This window comes from Pipistrellus kuhlii, unplaced genomic scaffold (genome assembly GCF_014108245.1).
Source record: "Pipistrellus kuhlii isolate mPipKuh1 unplaced genomic scaffold, mPipKuh1.p scaffold_m20_p_1, whole genome shotgun sequence".
NCBI classification, from domain to species: Eukaryota; Metazoa; Chordata; class Mammalia; order Chiroptera; family Vespertilionidae; genus Pipistrellus; species Pipistrellus kuhlii.
The window spans coordinates 33,024,860-33,048,654 of record NW_023425404.1 but is presented as its reverse complement, the minus strand read 5'-3'; the positions used below and the strand labels follow the sequence as shown (position 1 = coordinate 33,048,654).

At 51.2% G+C, this 23,795-nt stretch overlaps 1 protein-coding gene across 6 annotated transcripts in view; it reads right to left on the bottom strand.

Moving 5' to 3' along the window:
- MEGF11 (multiple EGF like domains 11) overlaps nt 1-23,795 on the bottom strand; it is a 329,202-nt gene that overhangs the window by 59,391 nt on the left and 246,016 nt on the right. For all 6 annotated transcript variants that reach the window (XR_006741561.1, XM_036438502.2, XM_045581385.1 and 3 more), the window contains exons 6-9: nt 14,274-14,520; nt 12,973-13,093; nt 6,186-6,322; nt 1,408-1,620 (exon numbers count right to left, since the gene is read on the bottom strand). Coding sequence is in view for 5 of the 6 variants with exons in the window: in XM_036438502.2 (XP_036294395.1) it covers nt 1,408-1,620; nt 6,186-6,322; nt 12,973-13,093; nt 14,274-14,520 (718 nt within the window). In the remaining variant the exon portion in view is untranslated. The remainder of the gene's footprint in view (nt 1-1,407; nt 1,621-6,185; nt 6,323-12,972; nt 13,094-14,273; nt 14,521-23,795) is intronic.

Genomic DNA, 23,795 nt, shown 5'->3' with positions numbered 1-23,795 from the left:
TCGGCTTCCCAGCAGGCATGGGGGTTCCTCGTGTCCCTAACCATGGACTAGTCATGTGGAACCCCTAGCAGACGAGGGCAGCTGTTGGCGATCAGGCCAGCAGGGGAGGGCAGTTGGGGGCAATTGGGCTGGCAGGGGAGCAGTTAGGCATTGGTCAGGCTGGCAGAGGAGGGTTAGAGGGTGATCAGGCTGGCAGGCAGGCAAGCGGTTGGGAGTCCTGGATTATGAGAAGGATGTCCAACTGCCGGTTTAGGCCTCATAGGCAGTCGGACATCCCCCAAGGGGTCCCAGATTGGAGAGGGTGCAGGCTGGGCTGAAGGGCGCCACCCTCCCCCACCAGTGCACAAATTTTGTGCATTGTGCCTCTAGAGTGTGTGTGTGTGTGTGTATTTCATTGGTTCTAAGATGCATTTTCTCCCACATTTTCATCTGATACTGAATGTGTTATACAATCAATGGGGCATCATGATTAGTTGATAGCATTTTCCCTGTTTAGTAGTCCATAAAATACAGCTGTGCCTCACAACTGGTTTTGAAGAAATATGATAAGTGCTCAGTGTGTATGGCTGCACCAGACCCGAGAACCTATGGGCTGGCCTATGATAAAGGACACTTTATTTCCTCTTTGCAGTCCCCCACAAAGGCATTCAGTGTTTGTTGAATGAATGATTGAGCGAATGAGTGTGAAGGTCATATACAGGCCAATTCTGTTGGCTCCAGGGCCCCCTACAACAGTCTCCTTCCCAGCCCTCTGCCCTGTAGGCAGCACCACCCCTAGCTGCTCAGCTGCAGGGACTGAGGACTGAGGGCAGATCCCACCTAAGCCATAACGCTCCCTAAGATGCTTGTTTGCACTGGCCAGAGGCTGTTGGGTGATTTGTGGAGAATCAAAAGCTGGAAATGAAGAGGGTCTGAGGCTAAGTCCTGGCTGTCCCAGAGACAGGGCTGCACATAGCGGCATGCACTGCCCGAGCGGCCAGTCCTCCCCTGAGCTGTCCTGCAGGCCCAAGGGGAGGAGGGAGCCTCTCCCCACACGTTACCACCCAGATGAGCGGCAGCCACATAGAGGCTGTGGAGGCATCTGTCTGGGACCATCCGCCTCATTTATACCAGAAGATGGTGCCAGCTGGTGCGAAGCAGGAAGGGAGCCGGAGAGGTGCCCCAGGCAGCTCGGCTCTCCAGCTTCAGCCCAGGTGCCCCCAAGTCCCAAAGGACACAGAGCAGGGAGAGGCTGGCTCCAAGCCCAGGGCTTTCCATTCTTGTCATCAAAGTGGTCAGCAAAGATGGTTGCTGAGGTCCCAGTTCTCCCACTGTCCCGCCTGGATGACCGGGCTGCCAGTGAGGGCCTGTGCCCTGAGAAGCCCTCTCGCCACCCGTGCCCACCCCACCCCTCCCAACAGTTCATACCTGATGGTGTTTTCAGCGTCACAGGGGCAGGGCAAGGTGCAGCCGGGGCCGTGCAGGCCCTCGGGGCACAGCCGCTCCTGGCAGCGCGGGCCTTTGTAGCCAGGCTCACACTCGCAGGCGCCGGTGGTGGGGGAGCACTGGCCCCCGTTGTGGCAGTCGCAGTGCTGTGAGCACTGGAAGCCGAAGGTCCCGAAGGGGCATTCCTCTTGGCACCTGAGGGACAGCAGGACAGGGCTGAGGCCGTGCCCCTCACACGCCCTCCAAGGCCCACCGGCATGCACCCCCCACAGCCTCCTCCCCTTTCCTTCCTTCCAGAAAGTACTCCTGGGCATCCCGGCCGCCAGGACTGTCACTCCCCCCGCGTGCCTGGTCCCCTTAGTTCCCGCACTGAATTTGCACAATCCCATTTCATGGATTATAGGCCTTGTGTTTGTTTTTGTGTGTGTGTGTGTTTTTTTTTTCTCCATTTTTTGATTGCAATAAAATAGGTTGCATAAAATTTACCACTTTTGAGTATCCAGTTCAGTGGCATTATGTACATTCATACTATTGTGCAGCCATCACCATCCCCCCCCCCCGTCTTCAGGATGCTTCCCTCTTCCCAAAGCAAAACTTCTCTACCCACTGAACACCAAACCTTACCTTTTAAAAATGCATCTCAACATCCCTGAAATCAGTTAAGTCTTACAACTGATGGCACGTCATAGTGCAATTACCAGTGCTTTTCCTTCTTCGCAGAATATGAAATAATGATGCATTTTATAATTGGTGGCATCTTAGATTGGATGAGAGGGGGTGATTTCATTCCCATTCTCTGTCCCTGCTGCTCTGAGTCTCCCTTCCTCACCCTGGGAGGCGTGTCTCCTGTGTGGGGCGGACTTTCCCCAGGGTCACGGGAGGCAGCCTCTTTCATCGGACTAGAGAATTCCCCTCCCTGTCCAACTGGAGACTTCCTCCTCCTTGGACTGAGGGTCCCCGGAGCCTCTCCCATCAGCCGGGGAGCCCCCACAGGCCCTCTCTGGGTCCTGCCTCGGCTCAGGCCTGGTACTTGGAGCTCCCAGCAGAAGGGCAATTATTTGACTCAGACTCACAGCCACTGGTTGTGGATCCTCTGTGGAAGGTGTGACCCCTGCTCCCTAGCTCCCGGCACAGGCCAGACACCCTCACCCGCCCCAGGGCTATTGCCCAGGGGATGCGAATTCACTGTCACAGCATCTGGCTCTGACAAGGGAAGGGGTAAACCTGGGGCCTGTGGAGCAAAGAGGTGGGCAACTCCTGCTCCAGAGACAAGCAGAAATGGCCACTGGGGTGTGGGGTCACCCTGTGCTGGCGGGGCTTTGATGGAAAGGAGAATGGAGAACCGACAGCCCCGGTGACTGCTTCCTCTTCATGAAAGGGGACAAGAACGGAAGCTCACCCACCAGGCTGTTTGAGGGTTAAATGAGATAATGTGTGTAAACGTTTAAAAAAGTACCCCCTGCATGGTCAGGGCTTGGTAAGAAATGTTCCTGATTATTATTATGACTCCCGTAAATACTGTTTTTTGGTAGTTCTCATAACAGAGCCCGTCTGACTTTCTGCCTCAGATTCTGACATAAAAAGCGCAAAGGGAACAATTCCAGAATGTTAATAGTGGGGTGGACTTGGGGACTTACAAGTATTTGAATGGTCACATTTCCCCGTTTTCCAGGTTTTCTACAATAACCGGGAGGGGTAGCAATAAGAGATGTTTACAAAAATACAGCCCTGGTTTCTTGGTTAATCTTGGAGAGTCTTGAGTTGGAACCAGTGTCCTCCACAGCAGGGCTGGAGACCTGTGTCTGGGTAACCCCAGTTGCTTTTGTGAGGGTCAGCCGGCAAGTGGCTGGGGAACAGAGCAGAGAGGGTGTCGGGCATGAGTCTTGGCAACTACACAATGGGGTGTCTCTGTCTCTGTCCTTGTTGCCTTGAGCCCACAAGGACAGGGAGGAGACGGTAACTGGGGTCAAGACCCCGGCCTTCCTTCAAAGAAAGATGCTACCCAGTCTCACCTCTCATGGCCGCTGTGGTGAAAGGAGGGGGCAACAGGGATAATGATGCCTGCAGCCCCAGGCACCTGATAGAGAGGGGCTTCCACAGCCTGTCCCCAGGCCCCCAAGGCAGCAGATCCCCCATCACCCTCACTTTGGAGTGGAGGAGGCTGAGATGCAGGCAGGTGAGATGACTGCTCCAACCTCATGAAGCCAGCACGTGGCTGTGATGATCCCAGATCATCTTCCTGTAAATCTTGTTGTGTTTTTAGCCAGTGGAGGCCTCATGAAGGGACAGAGAACAGGAAAGAGGGCGGAAGAGGAAGAAAGAAGGGAAGGTCTGGAGAAGGAATGGAAGGTGGAAGACAGGAAGGAGGTGGGGAGGCAGGAGGCAAGGAGGGAAACTGAGGCAGAAGGGGAGGACGCAGAGCATGGAAGAGCTGGGGAGGAAAGTCACTATATGCCTCACCAGCCCTGTTCTGCCTCAGAATGGATTTTTCCAGGAGTCACTGAGCGAGGCTCCCCTTGGGTGTCTCAGACATCAGGGGAAGAAACCCAAGCATCCTGACCCCTCTTCCCTTTCCCTGGAACATTCCTGGTCCCGCCCACCAGCAGGACCAGGCAGATCCCTGGACAGTCACTGAGCTTCCTCTGAAGGGCACTTCCCCACGGGCCATGCTTGTGAAGTGATTGACTCCACAGCCCCAGAAAAAGGATCTGGAAATGAAATATTGACAATCTAATCCATTTGCATAATCAGCCTCCTTTTTTTTTCCGTACTCACAATTTAAATAACTTATTTATTTAGAGATCAAGCAATGACTGCTAATGAATTTTACACAAAGCACGCTAATAACGGGGCCTGCGGAACAGAAGGGTAATCACAGCAGGAATTAGTTTTCTACTTAAACATCCTTCCTTTGCAACATATCAATCTAATGTGTCTGATATTGCCATTAACAACCAGATACATTGCTCAATTAAATTACAAAATGAGCTGCAAAGCCCTCGTTACGATTCGTGTTTAATTTGCACTGGATTCTGCCTATCCGGGGAGGCCCGCGTTATTACACCCACTCAATTTTAATATGCTCGTGATGATTTGGGGTGGGTTACTGCAGCTGTCACCTACAAAATTCATGGAGGCAATTTCACAAAATATTAAACACCAGGCAGCCCGTTGTGGCGGGAGACCCAACGTTACCCGACCCTTCTATTGAACTCTTCTCTGTTGTCCGATTGGTGACGCTTGCTAGAGGGCCCTGAGGCTTTTGAGATGTCTCTCCACTCCAAGACCAAGGGCTGGACCCCAACAGAAAGAGGGATGGACTGCTTCTCCATGTGGGACATCCTGGCATTGAACATGGAGAGTGCCAGTGAGGCAGGGTCTACTGGTGTTGGGTCCAGTCACGTGGAGCCCTGGGCCCGCTCCTCTCCAACAAGTGGGTTCTATTCCCCTTCCTGTGAAAGTGGCCGAAACAAAGGGGTCCTGCCCCGGTTCCTGCCTTCCCGCTCCTGTCCCTATTGGCTCATCCTGAGTGTTTCCTTCCTGGGGGGAGATGGATGGGAAGGTAGGCTCAGTGCTTCAGTCCTTCCTCCCATCCTTCCCTTAGGAACCCAGTCTCTGACAGAGGCCACGGAGGGATGGGTCTCCCAGGCTCGGTGCTTGGGAAGCTCATCGAGATACACCCGGACTCACAAAGAGCTCAGATCTGGCTTGAGGACTTCAGGCGAGGTGAGAGCAACCCCATGGCTAACAACAGAAAAGCTCCATTCTGCCATCAGTAAGGATTTGGGGCTGACTCTAGTGAGAGCGGGAGGAGCCCAGTTGGGTCAGTCAGAGGCAGAAGGACTCACTAGTTGATTCGGCCCCATCTCTGCTCCTCATGTTACCTGGGCAGCGGAGGCAGAGGAACGGCAGACAAATGCTCCTCTCATCCCACGTTGCCTGGGCAGAGCAAGCCAATCCAGGGCCAGAGATGAAACATGGGTCCCAGAGCCAGGCATGGGCTTTGAGGGCCTCCTCTCTCTGCCCAGAGAGAAACAGGTGGATAAGAGTGCAAGGAAGGAGGCTTGACCCCAGTCTCGTGGGCAAATGTCCTCTTCCAGCTCTGAGTCGACTCACCACCAGACACTGGAACATTCCTGGTTCCGCCCACTGGTTGTTGCTCATCCTTCCATAGCACCCTATCCTATCATCATGGCATCCTTCCCACTGTGGCAAATGTGCCCAGGCAGTTATTCCTTAGTTACGTGTTTTGTGGATTATCCACTCCGCAGGGCTGGTTTGATCCCAGGATACTGGTGTCCTTGTTCAGTCTGCTTTCAGAGGATGCAAACTGATGTCAGTATCCACTTGGCGGAACTCACATTAGGAATACAAACCCACTTCCAGAAGAAATGGTGCAAAGAGTCGTCACTCTTGGCTTCTTTGCGTTATGGGTGCCGTCGCCTCCCTCCAGGAGGGCAGAACATGGAGAGTGGATGGTAGGTGCTCACCTGCTTCCCCAGGTGAGTCAACGCACGTTCAGGGCTCAGGCCCCTGGGCTGGGGGCGGGGGTACATTCAGCAGCCCAAGGGTGAGGAAGGAGGAGTTGATACATCTCCCTGGCAGGACTCAGAATGCTCTCTGAGAAAGGAACGGGAAAGCTGGCTGGAGGATGCTGTGGGCTAGTAAATATCAGCTATTTCTCTGCAAGGCTGCTTCCTGTGAATGCTCAGAAAATGAGAGACGTGAACAGCAAGGACAATAGTTAGCATCATCCTCACCTGTCCCCCATGTATCCCGCTGTGCAGTGGCACTGCCCAGTGACGTGGTCACACTGTCCTCCATGGTGGCAAGGACAGTCCTGGCTGCAGTTCTGGCCGAACGTCCCAGGTGGGCAAGGCTGGGCACACACTGCTCCCTGGAACAGAGGAGGAAAGGCAGCATAGGCGGTGCTTCTGAGATGCAATCCGAAGGTCACTCTCTCCCACAAGGGGCGCTGTGGCTATGGCCGAAGGGGCCACCCTGCTTCCTAAGTGGAACTTTCTCCACAACCACAGAAGCATAGAAAGTTGGACATCATGATACCAAAGCCCCATTTTAGAGATGGGCAGACTGAGGCCAATTTGTTTATCCAGTTGTTCAGCACACATTTATTTATCGAGTGTCTGTTATATACCAGGCACTGTTAGACACGGAAGATATAAAAATATGATTAAGACTTGATTCCTGCCTCCTAGTTTAGTGGGGAGAGAGACGAGGAAAAGAAGGTGACTAAAGTGTCAGGTGTGAAGTGCTCTCACATTGGTACACAATGCAGTGCTGAGGAAAAACAAAGAGACTGTGATTAAACATGGTGATCTGGAAACATACATGTATCTCTACTTCTTTCCCAAACAGAGTAAAGGGGGGAGGATATAAACTTATAAGGACAAAAAGAATGGGGGAGGAGACTATAGAGGATGAGAGATGTCACTGTTGGATGGAAAAGCAGATGGAGGAACAGAACTGCTGAGATTTCTGCTTTCTCAGCAATGCTAAGTGCCTGCAAGGGAGTGTGGGAAGACATCAGGTGGCTTTGTAACCTCAGAAAAGCTCAGGAAGCAGAGACAGCAGGAACCTCAGAAGGCAAGGTACAGGCATGATGAAACAGAAAACGATTTGAAAACTTATGAAAGAGAGAATTAGCCCTCGCCGGTTTGGCTCAGTGGATAGAGCATCGACTTGAGGACCAAAGGATCCCAGGTTTGATTAGGACAAGGGCACGTACCTTGGCTGAAGGCTGCTTCCGAGAGCTCAGGCCCTGCTCAGGGCACATGCAGGAGGCAATCAATCGATGTCTTTCTCTCATGTAGTTCTCTCTATCTTTCCCTCTCTCTTCCACCCTCTCTCTCTGAAAATTAATGGAAAAATATCCTTGGTGAGGATTAAAAAATATGTATATCCTCAGTGAGGATTAAAAAAAAAAAGACCCCAGATTTTTGTGCCTTTTTAAAAAATATGTATTTTATTGATTTTTTACAGAGAGGAAGAGAGAGGGATAGAGAGTTAGAAACATCAATGAGAGAGAATCATCAGTTGCCTCTTGCACACCCCCTACTGGGATTGTGCTCGCAACCAAGGTACATGCGGACCCTTCAGTCCGCAGGCTGACACTCTATCCACTGAGCCAAACCGGTTTCGACTGTGCCTTCTTTTCAAATAGACAGATGGCTTCCCAAGACTGGCAGTTTAGCAAGGTTGGCCCACATAGGCTGTGGACACAGAAATACCAAGCTGAGAGGGGGGTTCCACGAGAAATGGGGATCCTGAAGGCTCTTCCTGTGAATGCTCAGACCCTCTGCTCTCTTCCTTGCTCAACTCCTAGAATGCAGATTCCCAGACTATACTCTCTGTGGCAGGATTCTGGAGGATTCCTTTCGGGGACACTGAGAGCTCAGGAGGAAAGACCTACCGATTCTGGTATTTGAGGATTCCCTCTGTCAACACACCTGGCATCTATCCCCACACCTAGGTGCCAACCAGCTTTTCTGAGTTCATGGTAAAGTATGAGCAGGTGCCTAAGGAGCATCAGGTATTTGAAATGAGGCTCTAACATGAAAGAATATTCCAACACGAAGAAGACTTGTTAGAAGAAGATTTCTAACAAGAAGGCTTTAACATGAAAGAAGACCAAAGCAGACTAATAGACAAAAGGAACAATGCAGGAAGCAAAGAAAACAGGATTAAAAACCTTTGCTATCATGATAGTGAACACCCTTATACAGTTGTATGAAGAATATGGAGGAAAATGCCAGGAGAAATGAACAGATTTGAGTGTGGTTGCCTGGGAGTGGGATCTGTGAGTGGGGCAGGGCATGGCTCTCCTTTCCCTTGGTGTCAGCCGTGTGGTATTATAATGAGGTAACTTTTAAAATAGAACATGAACCTTAGATCTTTATCAAACAGAAATTGCAGCCCGCTCTTGTCTCTTGCTGCCCTTCCAGCCTCTCCCCGGCCAGAGGTGGTTATTTCCCTTATGGAGATGGAGGATTCTCCCACAATTAATTAATCAATTAGTTCAACACACAATTATTAAGCACCGATAATTGCCAACCCTGAGGCAGCTAGTGTAGGCAGGAAAATCCTGCTGACCAGAGACATCTTTCAATATCATTCAATTTACTTGTAATGAATTAAGTGGGAGGCTTTTTAGCTCAGACGTCTCCTCCACACATAAGTCACAGCGAGGAGCTGAGAGGGCTGAGAGGGGGCAGGAAGGGCAGTGAGAGGAGTAGGTGTGTGAGGACAGCCACAGGGAAAAGCTACTCAGAGGAGGGACCCCTCTGCCTCCTGGAGGAGGTGGGGGAGCCCGGGTGTGGCAGGAGCCTGCATTTCTCACCCTGCAAGCTTGGGGATTCTTGAGGGAAGAGAGGAGTCTTTCTGGCCGTTCTCTGAGTCGTCCTCTGCAGCCCTGGGGTGACCAAGGATACTCTGACCCTGAAAACACACACACACACACACACACACACAGACACACACACACACACACACACACACACAAGACCAAGGCTCCCGGAGAAGCCCAGTGGGAAAGTTTGGAGCACAGAATGCTTCCTTCCAACACTGCCTGGGGGAATCAGGGATCCTTGCAACTGCCTGGTATTCCCCAATTGCAGGCAACCCAGGTCTCTAACCCCTACACCTCTCCTAGGGCTTGAGCTCCTGAGGCCTTATAAAGAATTTGATGCCTTGGAAGACCTGCTACTGGTGTGGGAAGAACACTGGATTCAAAGTCAGGACTTGGGTTCAGATCCCAGTTCTACCTCTTCCCAGATGGCTGAGCTATGTGATTGTTCTGAGCCTCGGTTTCTTCATCTATAAAATGGGAATGGTAACCTTGGGTCCCCTAGGTGGTGGTAAAGATTAAGTGGGATTAGAGATATGAAGGATCAGTGTCTTAAAGAGCAGGCACTAAATTAATATAAATCCCACCCAGGCAGACATCTGATGAGGGGTGTGTGTTAGGAGCCCGGTAGAACCTGGGTCTGAAAAGAGTGGAAAAGAACCACATAAACTAGTCAATCACTGCTGGTTAGAAGAACAGCCTTTGGGGAGAAGCAGGGGGCAGGGGGAGAGCAGGCAGGAACATATCCTCTTGAGAGAGGGCTGTGTCCAATATGGTTTCCCTCCTGTGACTATGAGCTGAATTGTGTCTCCTCAAATTCCTGCATCCTAACCCCCAGCGCCTCAGAATGTGACTGTATTTGGAGATGGGGCCTCTATAGAGGTAACAGAGTTGAAGTGAGGTCATTAGGGCAGGTCCTAATCCAATATGACTAATGTCCTATTGAAGAGGAGATCAGGACTCAGAACAGGGGCAGAGAGAAGACCCATGTGAGACAGCCATCTACAAGCCAAGGAGAGGAGCATTGGAAGGAGCCAATCCGCCAATACCTTGACCTCAGGCTTCTGGCCTTCAGATCTATGAGAAAGTAAATGTCTGTGCTTCAGGCCACCCAGCCTGTGCTACTTGGTCTGACAGCCCTAACACGCCTGACCTATGGCCAGCTAGGTGCGTGTCTCCAATTGTAGAGGGAGCTTGGGCTGTGTGGCATCTGGGAGGCTGGAGATGCCGTGAGGCCATGGTCCTGCTCCTCTCAGAACTGGTTAGACCTGCTCATTGATTTTATCAAACTCTGGATACCAGCCTCACTTTAAGAGGACAGTGACTAAACGGAGCATGGAGAAGGAGAGGGCCGAAATGATAAAAGGACTCAAGGCCATGCCAAGGAGACATCTCAGCCTCTCCAAGTATCTGAAGGTGTTTCTAATGATCACTGTGGCCCCGGGCAGCAGAGATGCTAGGCCACAGGCCAGGGAATGGGCCTTCAGAATCCTCCTCCTCAAACCTGAGCATCTATGATGCCAAACCGCCGCTCCAAACGCCTCTCTCTGGCCCTCCACGGTAACAGATCCCTTCTCTTCGGGCCTGTGGTTTCCATGGGTACGCGCACACACTATATCCAGCCTCACCATCAGATTGGGAACTCCGAATGAGGGGCGATCACATCTCCTACCACCACATCCACCTGCAGTGCCTGCTCTTCTCAAGCTACTCACACCTGGCTTCTCTCCTCGGAAAGGTCTGAGAGCTCAGAAAGAGAGAGGAAGTAATTCCCAGGCTCTTTGCAAAGCCGTCCGCTGGAATGGGTTCAGCACAGCTGGGCAAGTGGAGGGTCCCGTGGCATGTGCAGGGCCTGGTGGCAGGAATCTCTGAGGAGGGGCTGGAGGACCAGGCTGCTGGCAGCTCCCCTCCAGCTTTGCACAATGCCTCGGTTCCTTGGGGAGCTGCACCGTGTGACTGAGCAACTGGAGTCTCTGGGTCTGATGGTGGCATCCAGGTAACACCCACAAGGGCCAAAGGCAAGCGCGAGGCCCTGGAGAGGATAAAGGGGAGACCCTTCTGCCCAGAACCCTCTCTTTGGCCCCAACCCTCTCTGGGAGGGGCCTGAGGCACTGGGACTCTGCATACACCAGGGGTATTAATAATTCAAACAAATCTGCAAGTTAAATGCTGTGTCAAAAATAGAAATGCAATTGTCTGCAATAAAATTAAAGACATAAAGTCCCCAAATCCAAAGCTTCTATTGACAGAGTTTCCTGTCTTCTGGAGGAACAAACCTCTCACTGTGCTGGGGACAGAAACAAATCTCTCCTGTGTTGGCTTCCTCCCTTCCCCCACTTCCCTCCCCAGCCTCCGCCAGTCTCTCTAGAGGCCTTGACAGGCACAGGGCCTGCTCTCCAGGACCGCGTCCCGATCCTCTTGACCCGACCTCACTGCCTGCTGCTGGGCCTCTGAGGACCAGCGGAGGGTGCTGGGATTCTGGAAGCTGGCCGCACATAAGAAGGCCTCTCCAGAGCGTGGGTCAGTGGGAGAGGCGGTAGCAGCCCCTGTGTCTCCTCAGAAGAGACAGAGAGACAGACAGAGAGACACCAAAGGTTAGGATTCAGGAGTTAGGAGACCTGGATTCTAGCTCCACCTCCCTCTTGACCAGCAGTGTGACCTCTCTGGCTTCCTCACATGAGAAAGGAAGGTGTGAATAGAACAATGGTGTCCAAGCCTGTTTAAAGCGGAGAGACCCTGATCTGATGAGAAATCTCCCCTAGAACCTCAACAGAGACAGTACGCATAGATTAAAATGGAGACATGGGTGTGGGAGCCAGAGTCCTCATTATCAGGCTCCCACCCCCACTCTCACCCCCAAGAAACCCAAGGACTCTGTGAAACAAGGAACTCCTATGGTCTCGATTGATTATTTTCAAATGCAGAGCGGCAGACACAGTCGGCTGCCGCAGAATCAGCTGGGAGCTTATTAAAAATAGAGTTCGCTGGGCCCCAGAAGGTCTCTGGTGGAACCCGGAATCTGTGTCTAACATAGACCCCATCACTCTAGTGTGCAGCCAGGTTTGGGTGCTGCTGGACCAGATGATCCCCCAGGTCCTCTCCCGCCCTAAAAAGCCCTGGCCAGTCAGTCCCTCCGTCAATGGGCCCTGCAGGCGTCCCTCCTGCCTGCCTCCTGTGACCTAGACGGGCACAGCCCCCTGCAATATTCTGCTCCTGCTCAGCAGCCCTGTCCTCTTTGGCTTGGCAAAGCTTCAGACCCCAGGATGAGGCCCCCAGCCATGTCACCGAGCTTCCCCCAGACAGGAAGGTTAGGGACTCGCTGCTTCTGAGAAGCGTGGGTCTATGGACAGGGAGGAGGGGCACGGGCATGGGGAGCATCTGGCTAAAGGAGGCTGTGATTGTCTGTGGCATCCACATAACACAAACACGTGCAGAGCACTTACATTGTCAAGGCACTTTGGACATGCACTGCCTCATCGGAGCCTCCTGCCGGCCACCGCAGCTAAGGAGGCAGGGCTGACTGCTGTTACACCCGTTTTGCGGATAGGAATGCAGAGACCAGAATACCTGAGGGTTTTTCTAGGGACAGCATTGCACGTGAGACTTAATTTAGGCCTGTGAAATTATAAATCCCACTGCCTTTCCCACAGGAGTGGCTCCCAGACACGAGACCTGGGTTGGTTGAAGCTGAGGCTGCATCAGAATCATCTGGAGCACTTGTTACAATGCAGACTCTTGAGCCCACAGAATCAGAGAGTGTGTGTGTGTGTGTGTGTATGTGTGTGTGTGAATGTAGGGGATGGAGGCTGGGAACCTGAGGTTCTGCTAATGCAGATGATCCATACCCTCCATCCGTACACCATGCCTTTTCTGCCACTTCTGCCCCAGATCCCATAGTAGCTTAAGTGAGTACCTATGACCAAAGACAGAGCCCATCTATGAGAAGAATTCAACAACTTATCACGTGATGGACCATAGGTTCAGAGAAGTTAAGTAACTGGCCCCAGGACACACAGCACTTAGATGGTAGACCTGGGTTTCAAAGCTGTGTCCATGACGGTGTCTAATGATGCCAATGACCATAAATAGAAGCGAGGCTATTAGGGTGGGAGAGAACTTAGCCCTCCAGGGTGTGAGTGAGTGACATTCAGACCTCTTACAGGAACCCACCCAGGCCCACCTACCGTCCAGCCTGGGGGGCAGGCACACTCGCCAGTGATGTGGTGGCAGGTGCCCCCATTCTGGCAGGGGCAGCGCAGCTCACAGTGAGCCCCGTGGCTCCCAGGTGGGCACAGCTCCTCGCAGCTGCATGGGGAAGAAGAGGTGTTAGATGCAGCAGCACCCGTGCTGGCCCCAGTGCTGCCAGTCCCAACGCTCCAGGTTCCCTAGGAATTAGTCAGTGTTCTAGGCACAAGGCCAGCTGAGATGCAGTCCTGCTTCCTGCCAGGAGGGGGAAGCAGGGCCCAGACATAAGGAACTGGACGGTGCACCTGGGCCAGTACTTGTGGGATGGCTTACATGCTTTCAGTGTAAAACCATGTTCTTCTGGGAGGGAGGGCTAAGGACGGCTTCCCTAAGGAGACCTTCCACTGAGTCTTAAAGTTGAAGTTCGTTTCACTGGGAGAATGGGAGGGCATGGCAGGCGGGGGAACAGCGTGGGCACAGACACAGACAAAGACACAGAGTGGCCATGGATCCTGCCTTCAATTGTTTGCCTAGATTCAGAGAGAGGGAGCGTCTGGGGCAACCCCAGCCCAGGCTCTGGAAGGCTCCCAGGTACCATGACAGGCTCATGTGTAGGAATGGGCATGGGGTCGTGGCTTTGGGTCTTAGCCTAGTGGCCCTGGCCTCTGGCTGGAGCTAGCCCTGCAGCCGGCCAGACAGGGAGCAGGCACCACCCTCAATCAGCATCTAGGGCTGCTGGGGAGGCTGCCGAGCTTTCAATGAGTGTGTGTGTGTGTGTGTGGAGAGGGAGAGGGAAAGGGAGAGGGAGGGAGGGAGGGAGGGAGGGAAGGAGAGGGAAAGAGAGAGAGAGAGAGAGGGAGAGAGAGGCTTCAATCTTGCCTCTGAGTGGGTCTCAACAAAGCAGTCTTAGGGGTCCCCTGACAATACAGACTCTCCAGGGAGCCAGAGTCTCTATTTGGGGTCTGAGGGAAAGAGGTAGGGGAGAGGAACAGGCAGAGTAAACTACCCAAATCTGTGCCTGGCCTCTGGCCAGGGCCCTCACCCCCTCTGTTGTAAGTGGCCTGGAAGCGCCAGGACCCAGGTGAGCAGAGGCATCTGGGTTATGATCAGGAGAGAATTACAAGGTGAGGTCTGGGCCCTGACCAGCAAGGGGCTCCTGGGAGGAGTGTAGTGAGCTCCTCTGGCCTGGGAGCGCCCGCCCTTCCATGCACAGTCGCAGCTTCACCATTTACCCCAGGACAGGAGCAGGCTCTGTCATGTGGCCCGCCTCCCTTCCCCACCCTGCGGCCACTTTACTCACTAGACGCCGGTGTAGCCAGGAGCACAGAGGCACTCGCCGGTGCGCGGGTCACAGCTGGCGCCGTGTTGGCACTGGCAGGGCAGCTGGCAGCCCTTGCCGTGGGTGCCGGGCGGGCAGAGCTCCTCACAGCGCCAGCCGCGGAAGCCGGCGGCACACACGCAGGCGCCGGTGATGGGGTTGCACAGGGCGCCGTTCTGGCACTGGCACCGGTTGCTGCAATGGGGGCCCCAGTGGTCGCTGTCGCAGCCTGCAAGAGAGGAGCGGGTCAGGGCTGAGGGATCCAGCGGACTCTGCTTGGGATGCGGGCGGGGAAACGAAGCCCAAGCGGAGAAGCTTCCATCTCTGCTTCTCTCTTCCCCAAGAGGCGGCAGCGAGGGGTCTTTTTTTTTTTTTTTTAAATATATTTTATTGATTTTTTTTTTTTTTACAGAGAGGAAGAGAGCGGGATATAGAGTTAGAAACATCGATGAGAGAGAAACATCGATCAGCTGCCTCCTGCACACACCCTACTGGGGATGTGCCCGCAACCAAAGTACACGCCCTTGACTGGAATCGAACCCGGGATCTTTCAGTCCGCAGACCGACGCTCTATCCAGTGAGCCAAACTGGTTTTGGCAGCAAGGGCTTTCTGGTGGAAGCTTTGGCACTGCCTAGCCTCCATCAGCTCTTCCCCAAGCCACCAGAATAATCAATCCTACAGGCTAAGAAGCTGACTTCTTCAACGCTTCTCCCAGCCACGACCAGCCCATTCCAACCAACGCCTCGCCCCGCCCCCCCCCCAAAAAACCTCTCTCCTGTATTGACATTCTGGAACTGCCTGTGGTTGACCTCCCTCTGCCTTTGCTAAACTCTTCTCGTTGGCTGTCTGTCCTCTCAGCCGGGCCCTTTTTCTTAGGGTCTGCCACTCCTCTTCTCTGTGGCCCTACTCCTCTCGGGGACCTCCCCAGCCCTGCTCCCATCTCTCTACCTTTCCCTCTCTTTACAAGACTCATTAGTTTTCTCACCTCTCGCACCTCATTTTCTACGAACATGTCTTCCTCCTGCCTCTCCCCTGGCTCCATCTGTCGGCCGCCCTTCCCATCTCTCTCTCCTGCTGCTTTTCCCGATCAATAATGCCTCCACCCCTGGTTGCTTCATCTTCAGTTCAATTTCATTACTTTTCAAGCAGCCAACTTCAGAAGGAACAGGAAAAGGAAATGTTTCCCTGCGAGGTGACAGACAGCCTTCAAGATCGTTATATGTAATTAAATGTTTCAAAGAGGGATATCCGAGCCAGCTTTGCAGAAATTCACCCCACAGCGGTGGAAAGGGGCTGAATAGCAGAGCCCCAAGTAGATCACCCAGCCTGCCGCCACTGCCCACTCTAATCCTCAGCTGGTGCACACAGGACACACAACAAGATGTCTTCAAACGTGCCTCATTCACTCCAATCCTGGAGAAGAGATGCAGGTGGAGTTCAGGCATGGACAGGCACAAACAACATTCAATGGAGAGACTGTCCGAGCTAAGGGGAACAGATAAGACTTCCTAGGAAGAAGGCATCTGAAATGAGCTGTAACAGGTGTCTCAATTGTCTGCCTTATCATGGTGACCAACTGCCCCAGTTTCAGCACTGAAAGTGCGGTATCATAAGAAACCCTCAGACCTGGGCAAATGGGCTGGCTGGTCAGCCTATTGCCTGAAGACAAAGAGATGGTTAATTGACCTTTGTGCTCCAGTGATTCTAGGGTTTAGGCTCAGGAAACCGGGCATGTGAGTGGGATTGGGGCAGGCTCAGTATGAGCAAATAGACAGTGGCACTCAGGTATTGGGCATGTACAAGAGCACAAGGTTCTTCAAGCCAGTGAGTGGGTCTTTGGGGACTACCAACCCCCCTGCATGTCCCTCTCACTTGCTGACTAGGAGGGTCAGGTGATCAATGTCATGGAGCCCGTCCATCATCCTTTAGCAGATGTAACCATGTGGAAAGCGGTTACAGTGTTTGGACAGGTTATGGTCCGAACCTGTGGTCCCACGTGGCTGAGTGATATAAGCTGCGGGAGGTGCAGCAAGTAAACAAAGCTTGATCAGGTGCGTGTAATTGAGTAGATTCAGAACCCAGGAGAACATTGTAACCGCGCCCTTTCTTTGACTCATGGAATATGGCTAAAAAATGAAGACACGGTTAGTAGGCTGTGGCACTGCCTCTCTCCATCAGAGATAGCAGTGTCCAATCCAGACCCATCTTTATTCTCTTGTCTGTCTTTTCTTAATCCTTCACCTCCCCCTCTCAGGCTCACCGAACCTGGCTGAGCTGGTGCAGCACAGAACCATGTCAGGCTCCATATCCTAATCATCCGATTTTGTTTTATCCCTTCTTTGTGCCCCAATATTCACACATACACACTAAGCTGCCTGGTTATGAGTGAACATCACTGTCTATTTTCCACCTGGCACTACTACTATGAATGTGGGAAATAAATCAAGGACAATAGCCAAAGGAATTTTGAGAAAGGAAAGAAAACCTGGAGGCATCATGCTTCCTGATTTCGAACTATATTACAAGCTATAGTAACCCAAACAGTATGGTATTGGCTAGAAAACAGACATATAGGTCAGAATAGAGAGCTCAGAAATAAACCCATGCATATAATATATAGTCAACTAATTTACAACAAATGAGCCAAGAATATACAATGGGGAAATAACAGTTTCTTCAATAAATGGAGTTGGGAAAACTGGACAGGCACATGCAAAAAAACAAACAAAAAAACAAACAAACAAAACAAACAATAAAAAAACAAAACAAAACTGGAGCACTATCTTACACATAGTTAAAAATAACTCAAAACAGATGAAATATTTGAACGTAAGACTTAAAATCATAAAACTAAAAGAAAACATGGGCAGTAGGTAAGCTCCTTTATCATGAGTCTTAGCAATGATATTTTTGGATTTGATACTAAAAGCAAAGGCGACAAAAGCAAAAATAAATGGGACTACATAATACTAAAAAACTTCTGCACAAAGAAACCATCAACACAATAAAAAGACAACTTACCAAATGGGAGAAAATATTTGTAAACCATTTATCAGACAAGGATTAATATCCAAAATATATAAAGAAGTCATACAACTCAATAACAAAAAAGCAGACGATGTGATTAAAAAATGAAATAGATGGTGGTGGCCTTGACTACAAAGGTAGTGGCCATTGGGATGGACAGAGGGGGACAAGAGTCCAGCTGCATTTATGAGGTAGAAGCAGCAGGATTTGTGACTGACAGGGTGCTTAGGGAAGGAAGAGGAAGGAAAGGGTATGTCACCCCAGCTCTGGTTTAGACTGCTGGGTGGGTATTGGTATCACATTCTTTACAGGAAACACAAGGGGGAGGGGAAATACTGGGGGGAAGAGAAGGAGGTTAATTTTAGTCATTGTCTAAGGCACATTTAAGGTGGCATTCAAAACCCATTCACTTACCACTAACAGATGCACTAACATTAGTGTGTTTTCATCCTTCTACTCGTCCATCCAAAAAAGATTTAGCAAGTACCTGCTAGTGCCCTTTCAGAGTATGCAGTCTAGTGGGGACAGTGAAAGTTCATATGGGTTCTCAGACCACAGATTGGGCGAGAGTGTGTGCATATGCACACATACAGGTTTGTGTCCTCGTGTGTGTATGTGTGTTTTAGGCTCTTAAAAAATAAGCAGGGACGGTACTATGTGTCACAGTAGAAAACGAAGGAAACAGACTAAAAAGTGTAGACTAGCTAGAACCAGTTTGGCTCAGTGGATAGAGTGTCAGTCTGGGGACTTAAAGGTCCCAGGTTTGATTCCGGTCAAGGGCATGTACCTTTGTTGCTGGCACATCCCCAGTAGGGGGTGTGCAGGAGGCAGCTGATCGATGTCTCTCTCTCATCGATGTTTCTAACTCTCTATCCCTCTCTCTTCCTCTCTGTGAAAAATGAATAAAATATGTTTAAAAAATAAATAAATAAAATAAAATAAAAAGTGTAGACTAAAAAGCAAAGCAACTTAGCAGCCATGAATATAGGGGCAGGTAGCCCCTCATATCCAATTTAAAATATCCTCATTAAAGAGTGTAATCCATACACAGACATCCCCACCCCTTCCACACAGGGAGTAAGTGAAAAAAGGTTCTCGTTCCCAAGGATGAGCTTCACTTATCTAGAAAATCCACCTACAAGCACCTCACCCTCTGCAAAGACAGAAATGAGGCAGAGCTGCTGTGAGTCAATTATTGACCCTGTTGCAAATGAGTATAAACTAACATCATTAAAATTACAACATACTTTTGCATTCTTTCACCGATAAGCACAAACTCTTCCCAATTTGGCCTTGGAATGGTCCTCACACACTTAAAAAAAAAAAAAAAAATTCTGTCACAGATGCTCCTTCCTAATTATTCTTGGCTTTGGCTGATTTTTTCAAATGGATGTATCTTCTTGGGCAGCTAGTGAGGGGTTGAGGGGCACCCAGAAGTGTGAGGCCTGGCTTGTTCTGTCCCTGTGAGCTGGCCAACTCCCCCACTTCCCACCAGTGGATCTCCCTGCTGACCTCTTCAGACTGTGGGCCCACAGACAAGCTTCTACATTTGTAACCACAGTGAACACACACCAGGCCACGAGAGAAAGGGATACAATAAATTTTGTCATTTAGTAATTTTCATAACAACCTATTGGTAGGGGACGCTATTATTCTCCCCATTTTACAGATGAGAAAACAGAGGCCCAGTGAGTTTAAAACTGTATATCCAAGGTTATACAGTTAGGGAGCGACTGGGTGTCTGGGCTCCTAACCCCTGCTTCCCACTGGGTGTGGTCTGGTGTTGATGGAGGAGGGAACTTGGGATGTTGGTTGCCAGCTGGGCGTAAGCAGCCACCTTGGATAACAGAGAGATGAGAAGGCGCAGAGACGCATCTGCCAGGGCTTGGTTTATGTGTGAAAGGTGGTCGGTCAGAGGCCCAGGTTTTCCATGACTGGCCCAATGTCACCTAATTTTATTCTCTTCAGTTAAAGTAATTTATCTACTTGGAGTACTTTCCACGTGATAAAACATATCTAACATACATTTTGTCATTTTAATCATTTTTAAGGGTACGGTGAATTCAGTGGCACTCATGGCGTTCACCGTGCTGTGCGACTGTCACCACTATTTCCAAAACGTTTCCATCACCCCAAACAGGAACTCCGGAGCCATTAGCAATAACTCCCCCTCCCTCCCTCCCTCTGGTGGCCTCTACCTACTTCCTGTCTCTATGAATTTGCCTGTTCTGGATATCGCTATAAGCGGAGTCATTCAATATTAGTCCTTTGTGTCTGGAATCTTTCAGTAATCTTTCACCAAGCATACGTTTCTAAGGGTCATCATGTTGTAGCATATGTTAGTACTTTATTCCTTTTTGTTGCTGCGGAGTAATCTGTCGTGTAAGCCACACTTTGTTTCTCTGTTCTTCTCTTGATGGACACTTGAGTTGTTTCTACCTTTTTGGCCATTGCGAATGCTGCTGCTATGAACTGAGTGTACTAAATAAGTACTTATTGAAGGCACAGCTATGTTTTTATGCCTTTATTGAGGTTCTCCATTAGGAACAACTGGGCTGACCATTGTTTCTTTTGTCACCACTTCTGTCCGGTGCCTTGTGTCAGATCTCCTCCATTAGTTAGCCTTGCGGTTTCTGTGGGTTGCAGTGGGGGGCTGGAGTGTGTTCCTGTTTGTACTGTCTCTCTCCCCCTTCACGCACACATAGCTCCTCACAGCATCCCACCCAGAGTGGGGCACAGGAAGAGCTGTGAGCAGTGCTGATGAGGGTGGTTTGTGGGGTGCGGCTACAGTGTTTGGACAGGTTCAAGCCTTCCAGGTGTCCTCAAACTTTTTAAAGTGGGGGCCAGATCACCGTCCCTCAGAGAGCTGGAGGGCCGGACTATATGAACTACTAATTCCTACTGTAACACCTCGGCTGCGCTCATTGCCCAAAAAACCTGGCGGGCCGGATCAGACTCCTCTGCGGGCCGCATGTGGCCCGCGGGCCGTAGTTTGAAGACGCCTGCTTAGACTGATGAGGGCACGGTCCGCTCGTGGCCACGTGCAAGTCCCAGCTTGGAGGGCAGAGCCCTCCCAGCACAATTATAGCCAACAGCTGTAGCTGTAAGCTTGAACCTATGGTCTCAACACGTGGCCCCATGTGCCTGAGTGATGTGGGCTTAATAGAGTTCAGGTGCATGTAATTGAGTAGGATCGAAACCCAGGAGAATGTTGTAAACATCTTGACCACGCCCTTACGTGGCCTCGTGGCATCTGGTTATAAAATAAAGACACGGCTTGAAGGCTGTGGTGCTGCTGGGCCCCCATCAGGGAAGCAGCGTCCTGCTGAGTGCCAGCTTCCATTCTCTTATCTGTCTTTTCTCAATCCTTCACCGCCCCCACTCAGGGTCACTGAACCTGCGGAGCTGGCGTGGCACAGAAGTTGCCCTGGGGCTGAGTGTGCCGTGGCCGTGCGGGCTCCCCACAGGGGTCCTTCTCCAGTGACCCAGGAGCCCCTCCCAGCCGCTGAGGAGGTGCTCCCTCAGACAGCGGGTCTCAGCCTGGCTGCTCATTAGCATCGCCCTGGAGGTTATAAACGGCACTCTGCCTGGGCTTCACCCCTGGAACTTCTGATTTAATTATTCTGGGGGGGTGGAGCCCAGGACAGGCCCTTAAAAAAAATGCAGTCGGTGAGAACTGTCCTTCTGGTAACCTGTGTTCTCACCGGTCCTCTCAGGGGATGAGCAGGAAGACGGTGGGGGCAGGGGGAGGTGTGGAGAGAGATGGATGGTTCCTCACATTCCTGAGTCTCAGTGAGGAGGAAAATGAGGGGGAGAGGTGGAGGAAGAGGAAGAGAGGGAGGAGGAGCCACTGAAGAGCAGGTCAAGGGTTAGGAAAGAACCTGAAATCCACTGACGCTGAGCTGCCCCAGCCAGTACTAGAGCTTGAGCCTAAGCCCGCACCCACCACCCCATCCCCTTTAGCAACAGAAAGGCTGGACATGGTCCCAGCACCTCCCAGAAATGGCCCATGGTCCCCTGAGTCTGTTCCCCATGGTCCCCATGCCCCCATCCATCCCAAGAAGAAGTAGGGGAGCTGGCAGGTAACGGGATTGCTCCCGAGTTTACAAAACAGCAGGCATGGAGGCAGAGATGGAACTGCAGCCACCAGAAACCATTCCAGCTGATAAATAAAGTGACTTTCCACTGAGCAAAGCCATTTGTCAACTGACTGGCCCAACGAAAGCACAGGCAAATTCTCAGAGGTTGAGCCCCTCCACTCTTTCCAGACCCAAGTTGCAATTCTGAGGGAGAATCAAAGGGTGGGTCACAGCCAGTGCTTTGCAATCCTGACAGCCCCCTCCTCCTCTCTCTGGGCCTCTGTTTTCACATCTGTAAAACGGGGGAGGGGTCATTAGGTTGTCACAGGTGATCAGGGCCAGTACCGCACAAAAAAGAACTATGTTCTTCACATGTCAGTGGTGTCCTCATTAAGAAACACCAGTGGGGCTCTGGACGGCTGGCTCGGTTGGAGTGTCGCCCGTACACCAGAAAGTTGAGTGTTTGATTCCCAGTCCGGGCACATACCTAGGTTTTGGGTTTGATCCCCAGTCAGGGCACATACTGGAGGCAACCAAATGATGTTTCTCTCCCACATCAATCTTTCTCCTCCCCCTTCCTCTCTCTCTAAAATTAAAAAACAAACATATATCCTTGGATGCGGATTTAAAAAAGAGGAAAAAACACCAGTAGGTAGATGTGGGGTCTCTCCCCATTCTGATTGCGGTTCTATGCTCTGTTGCTAAATGTCCCCACTTGAGAAACGGGCCAGAGGGGACAAACACACCTCCTACCCCATAGAGTAGGAGTTGTGTTTGTTCTTTTGTGGAAAAGAAAAGTTTGAGGTGGTTACCCAGGCCCTGAATTGAGCCATTGCTCAGTTCCCTATCTTTACACCACTTAGACAGTTGGAATTAAATATTAATAGATCAAGATTCTGTAGATTAAAACCCAAGTCTCCTGACACAGTCCCTGAGCCTAGAAGGTGCTGACAGCACAGGATTATAATGATGTATCATTAGCTCCTAGTGATCCATTTATTACACTTGTTACTTCTTCTGTGTTATTTAATCACGCTGTCTCTTTCTCCTTTTGAGCTCTGGGGGGAGGCAGGATTCACAGGGGCCGCGTGGAGTCCGGACTGCCCCTCCCTGGCTCACGGTGTCCTAGGAGGACAGGGGTGGAGGGGCACACACCCACACGCAGGGGGAACCCCAACCCTGGGAGCTGCGCTCTCACCTGGGTTACATTATTTAATTCTCTTACGAGTCCTATGACATTTACTCATACCTTGCTTTGTTCCAAAAAGGATTTGAGGCAAACCATCAGAGGTGAATGATTATTTCATTTTTCAACCGAGAAAACTGAGTTTCAGAGACATGGAGTAGCTAAATAGACTTTCTCACCCTTGGCATGACAGACATTTTGGCTAGAAAATTCTTGGCTGTGGGCTGTCCTGTGCATAGTATAGCTTTTAGCAGATGCCTGGCCTTTATTTACTAGAGCCAGCAGCACCTCCCCCTCCACAATTGATACAACCATCAGTGTCTCCAGATAGTGACAAATGTCTCCTTTGGGACAACATTGCTGCTGATTGCAAAAGGCAGAGTTGAGGGCCAGAGACTGGTTTACTTAGTCCTAGGCTTACAGGTCATCTCATGTACCCCCCCAGCCCATACACACATTTTACAAGTCAGGAAACTGGCTCAGAGAGGCTGAGTGACTTGCCTGTGGCCACACAGCTAATGCGCTGGAAAGCCAGATTTGAAACTAAGGCTCTTTCCATCCCACCACACCAGCTTTTGGGAGATGAGTCAGGCTTGTTTATTTGCTTGTCAAACAATTACTGAACACCTACTACGTTCTAGAAGCTGAGAAGCCCACAGTCGGTGTGAGAAACACAAAAAGGGAACTGTTGGCCCATCAGACCCTGGGACAATGGGAGGGGGGCTGGGAAAGCTGCTGCTGGGGCAGCTACAACTAGGAAGAGTGCCCCACGGTCAGGCCAGGGCCAGGAGGGCCCGGGAGCTGGTAAAGTCTCAGGGTAACAGGGCTGGGGGAGGGAACAAAGCCAGTGGGGACATCAAAATGGCCTGAACAAAGTCAGTCGCTTCAGCTCATGGCCTTTCTCAACTCCATGTTCACAGCCTTGACCATAGCCCCAGGCAACCACGTCCATTTTAACCAGACATTACGCCCTCAAACTATCAGGAGGGAGGGAGGAGGCTCAGCAACTGCATTCCATCAGAGCCCTGCCTCTCTCTGTGGATGGATGCATCCGAGTCTGCCTGCCAATCCATCCTCAGCACTGCATCCTCAGGGTCTGCAGAGATCCCCTATAGAATGGACATGCTTGTGGAGGTGGGCGCGCGCGTGCACGTGTGCGTGCGTGCGTGCGTGTGTGTGTGTGTGTGTGTGTGTGTGTGTGTTGGGGGAGG